This window comes from Rhagoletis pomonella, unplaced genomic scaffold (assembly GCF_013731165.1).
Source record: "Rhagoletis pomonella isolate Grant_MI unplaced genomic scaffold, Rhpom_1.0 Rhpom_scaffold_00002, whole genome shotgun sequence".
NCBI lineage: Eukaryota > Metazoa > Arthropoda > Insecta > Diptera > Tephritidae > Rhagoletis > Rhagoletis pomonella.
Window position 1 is genome coordinate 46831332 of NW_023458556.1, and position 5201 is coordinate 46836532.

General features: G+C 32.5%; 1 protein-coding gene across 1 annotated transcript in view; it reads right to left on the bottom strand.

The window, feature by feature from the left end:
- Positions 1 to 1760: 1760 nt before the first annotated feature.
- Positions 1761 to 5201, bottom strand: part of LOC118733716 (E3 ubiquitin-protein ligase ZNRF1) — a gene marked incomplete at its 5' end in the record, with an annotated part of 61547 nt that continues 58106 nt past the window's right edge. The window contains 3 exon segments of the mRNA XM_036463246.1: positions 1761 to 4327; positions 4479 to 4550; positions 4615 to 4720. Coding sequence (XP_036319139.1) covers positions 4493 to 4550; positions 4615 to 4720 — 164 coding nt within the window. The 3' untranslated portion in view covers positions 1761 to 4327; positions 4479 to 4492.

Consider the following 5201-nt stretch of genomic DNA (forward strand, 5'->3'; position numbering starts at 1 on the left):
CACACGCGTCGGGTCGTTCATTTCCTTTTGCGCTGTCACATGTAATGCAGATTGCACTTGTTCACTTGAAAGCACATCCCATACGTGCTTTTCATGTTAATTATCTATATTTATATGCGTGATTTCTATTCTTTGAATTATACTAGCGATTTGTGCCACACGCTGCGATTTGGTGGAAATTCTGTTTACGACTGGAGGAGCGATAACGCCACGGAAAATTCAACAACCAACAAACAAGAAAATTGACAGAAGACTGTCCGCTTCGGAACATTTGTTTTTCCACTTCCAATTGGTGGATTTCGCATATTCCAATCAGAAAATGACGGTGTTGCCAGTGGGAAATGAATTTTTTTCTAACAAGAAAATGTAAAATCAAAATCAGGGTTGCAAATTCGCAGGGTGCCTTTGATGAATATTTTTTTTGGTTATATCGACAAAATGTTTGATGATGCATTTCCGAATGTCCCTTTTTGCAGTTATTCGAAAAAAGTTTCCAATGATGCATATACAAACGTTTCTTTGAAATTTGCTTTTAATCAGGTTTAAAATTTTTTAATTACGCATACATACGCACGCTTTTTCACGGAAATGTAAAAAAATTAATTTCCCCAGGCAAATTTTGCTGTTATCCAAACTTTTTTTTGCAAGCTAAACAGTAAGTCTATCATTTTATTTTGGTTAAAAGTACCCATATGTGAAAGTTACGTGATTGACGGGATATCTAACTCACGCACGTTCAGGCTAGCAAAAATTTGTCAAAATCACTCACATTCACGCGGGAAAAATCGTGACACAACGTTTCACGTAGAAAATCAAGTGTTTTACCCATCTCTAATCGAGACTTCTTAAAAAATAATGAATTTTCGTGGCAAAATATTCGACATCCTGAACTGAGACCCAACTGGTATAACTTATTGCACCCTTTCCGCATCATACTTTCCCCTCATATTCAGGGCTACTACTGAATCCATTGTAGTCCGATTTTACTTGAAATCTACGAAAATGCTATCACTGAATTAGAATAGCTGCGATTGTAGCATACACTTTGCATATACGAAAATCGGACTACGATGGATTCAGCGATAGTCTATATTAGATAGCTGTTTGTTCCGGTATGCATTATTACTTCTCACAACACCCCGTTGAGTCCTAACTCAGATATAATATCAAATAGATTGTTTTGGTGATACTGAGTGTATGTGTTTTAAAGCTGGACTCGAATCGTCACATACGATATCGTATTACTCGTTACTTAAAAACACATTTTCCAACTATGACATACGTGAACGTACTCTTCGTCCCATTCACCTTATACTGCCTGATGTATCACGTATTTTCTTTCGTATCGTTTTCGATCCGTGAGCGGATGTTATGATTCGGAAACCTGGTCCTAATGACCCAAGGTATTTCGGGATTCGAGAATCAGCTAAGCAGTTTTAGCAGCATTGTCACAGAAATGGCAAGAATCGTTAAAACAGATCGCGAGTTTAAAGTCGCCTTAATTTGCAATAACCTGTTTCGATGTCCGTTAGAATGCTTATTCGACTTTCACAATTCCTCAACCACCTACCTAACTCTTTAACGAATTCGTCACCTTAATCTAAACTTAGTGAACTTGGCGGTTGATCAAGGATTATACAGCGAGCAATATATCAAAATGTCGAAAAGATCATACTTACTCATTTCAATTATTCCATCATTCGCATAAATTCCATTTATTACTGTTTTAAAATTCAGCGAAATAAAAATCACTTGTTTTATACGTTAAAACGCTTAATCGGTTTACTTAAATAATTCTCTTATTGTTGCTTCAATATTCAGGAATAGGTTATATTACTGTAAAAAAATCGTTTAATATTGAAAAATCATAAATAAACAGAAAATACATCCAAATAAATTTAAAACGCAAGCGAAAATTGGGATTCAAACTTTGTTACAATAATTATATAGTACTATTCACCTCTTTTGCGTTTTCTCTTCTTGATTTTCATTTCTTTTACTAATTTTGATTGGTAAAAAACAAATACAAATACAATACATTTCACATACAGTAACGTACAAGCACATAAAGATTGTTACAATTATGCATTCGTTTTCTTCTGTTTTCGAATTTAATGCAATTCGATTCTTTCACCAAAAACTATTTATTTTTTACAGCATTTTCATATTATTATAATTTTGGGTGCATTCCAAAATGTGAAAATACAGAGCATGAGTCTCTTTTTATTTCTAAACCGCACTAAAAGAAAAAGTCTAACTTCTGCAACCTTGTTGAAAACTTTCATCTAATCGTGGTTGCGCACATTTGGCATGAAAATCTACCGAGGTTTAGAAGTAAAAGAGACTGATGCCTTGTATTTGGACGTTTTGGAATGCACCCTTTTTTTAACTCTCAATTATTTCTGATTCGCTTCTGCTTGCACTGCTCGTGTATATAAATATGCATTTTAGTGTATGAATGCTGCTATGCTATGATGTATGTATGTGGTATGTACAATTTTAACTGCTACGCTTAATAATGATTTGGTATATGCTTGACAAGATATTCACGTTTGTTTCGTACATCCTCTCATTTTCTAACATCCTTCTTGTATTAATTTTTCTTACTCTATTTTTTGTTTTTGATTCTTTTCTACCATGCATTATGTGTTTATATGCATGTATATGCAACTACAGTGAAATGCGCAGTAATATCTTGTTCGAATGATAACTTCGCTACTGCTTCTCTGTTAATCATTTATGTAGTTTTCCTATTTTTGTGATTTCTATTTGTGTGTTGCATTTAGTTTTAGTTATTGTTTTTATGTTCAGTTGAATTGAATATACTTTTTTGCTGCTTGTTTAAATTGTGGACATTTTATGACCTTTCTTTCGAGCGTAAACTTAAATTGCATAGCTAAGTATGTATGTATGTATGTATATATGTAAATATAGTTTATATGTACCAGCTAAACTTTATTTAACCCTCATCAATAGAATTATACGCGTATTTTCTTACTTTTTCATTGTTGATTTTAGTTTTTATTTCTTATTTATTTATTTAATTATTATTATTTAATTCTTTATTTACGAAATGATATTGACATTTGAGTAAAGTGTACTTTCAACTACCGTCTCATCGTCCTAACTCACTACTCTTTCAGCGCCGTCACCACCTCACCACCCCTTCCATTTGACGTGCAGACATCCAGCATCTTCACTTGACTCACACGCGTACATACATACATACCATCTTTTTAAACTTTATATATGTATGCGCACGTAATTTTCTGTATTTCTTATGAGTGTTTGTATGTAATTTCTCATTGCGGCGGGGAGTTATTGGCTTAACAAAAACGTTTCTTATATCTCAATTCACAACATTTCCTATTCTAAAAATTATTTTCTTTTTGTTTGAGTGTACAGTTTTTTGTTTGCTTTTGTTTGCATGTATGTATGTAAGTATTTTGTGTACAATTTAAGCCAAATCGAAAACAATTAACGTGAAATGAGCAATAATCACATACAAAAAACTTAATATAGACAATCACAATGAAATAATTAACGCACACTGGGCTGCAGTGCGCAGCACCTTTTTTTTTGTAATGTTTGTAGACTGTTGTTTATACGCGCCTCCATCCTTGCTGTCAATCATACTTAATCGTTGTTATTGTTGTTGCTGTTGTTGGTGTTCCGTTTTGTTAAGTTTTGTGGAACAAAACATGGTTCTACAGTTATCCTGTTGCATACTAGACTGCATAGAAGCATAAACAGACGGCAGCGTTGATCCGGATCAACTCGGGAATTAACTGCCGTCTGTTTAAGCTTTTAGAGTTCAGTTGAGTTGAGTTGATTTTAATTAAGTTGAGTTGTCGTAAAATTGGCGTTGGTATCATCACTACTGTCAATTATTTATATATGTTTGCGCATGCCCTTAACACATCTCGACTTCACATAATATATTTGTATGTAAAATACAATTTAAATCACAACAAAACTATTGCATATATATAAATTCATAAACGATAAGACACACAGAAATTACAAACATACAATTAATCTTATGCTTTTTTATGTTTACATTTATTACAATGCTTTATTTTTTATATGTATTTTTCTTTTGTTAAATTTTTCGTTTTTCTGCCTTAAGTTCTCATTGTTTTTTTTTTTGGTTTTTTCCTTTAAAGTTTATATATTATTATGTTCACCTAATTTTACGTCACAGTATAAAAAAGAATTTACAACTAATTTCTATTTTAATATTTTCTGAATATAGATTATATCACTAGGTTCATTATTACTCAATACATTGATTAGTTATGATTCCGTTTCATTACCCTCTCTAAAACTGTATAATTAATTTTAATAAAATATGCATACATATGTAAATATATATAAAGAAAATATAACAAAATAAACAAGAAAGAAAAAAAGCAAATAGAAAAATTATTATAAATTTGAGTAATTGTTTTTGTATTAAAAGTTATTGACTAATTTACTTAGTTAGGTTTAACTAGTCGCCGGGATGCTCGGGGCAAGATCGATTCACCTCGAACCATCGATCGATGCAGCTAAAACAGAGAGAGTAGCGATTATTAGTTTAAATTTGAAAGAAGGCAATGAGAGAAAGCTTACCCTTTATGATAAATACACAAGCACGGCAATCGTGCTATAATATCACCGGGATTCAAATCTTCTAAGCAAATTACGCATTCGCCCTTGGCATCGGATAAAACATCCTCTGAAAGATTTGAAAGAAATATAGTAAATGCAAATTTTCAAAATAAATATTTGGAATAAAGAGAGCTGGATTAGTAAATGGATTTTTTTGAGTTTAGCCTTACTTATCTTCAAGAACCGGGTTTATATCTCTACTTATAGGCATTGGAGAAGCTTCATTTTTATCTCATTTCGAAGCATGATCAATTTTAAAAATTGTGGCGATAGTAAAGAAAATCACTTGGCTACTTTGATTTTTATGCGTCTCTTTATCAAGCCCGATAAAAAGTATGCATATTTGTTTTTTTTTTTGAGCAGGCACAGCGACTTTAATACAAGAAAAGGATTACAATGAACCTACAAAAACATATTATAGATGCCTTCCAAATAATTCAAGGACAACACGCTCCTTGTCGCTTTTATCGTTGCAAGCAAGGACTACTACTATCAGCCCAATTTTAAATACTTCCAGGGAGTTTGTTCTCTGGGAATTTGTTTCTCCC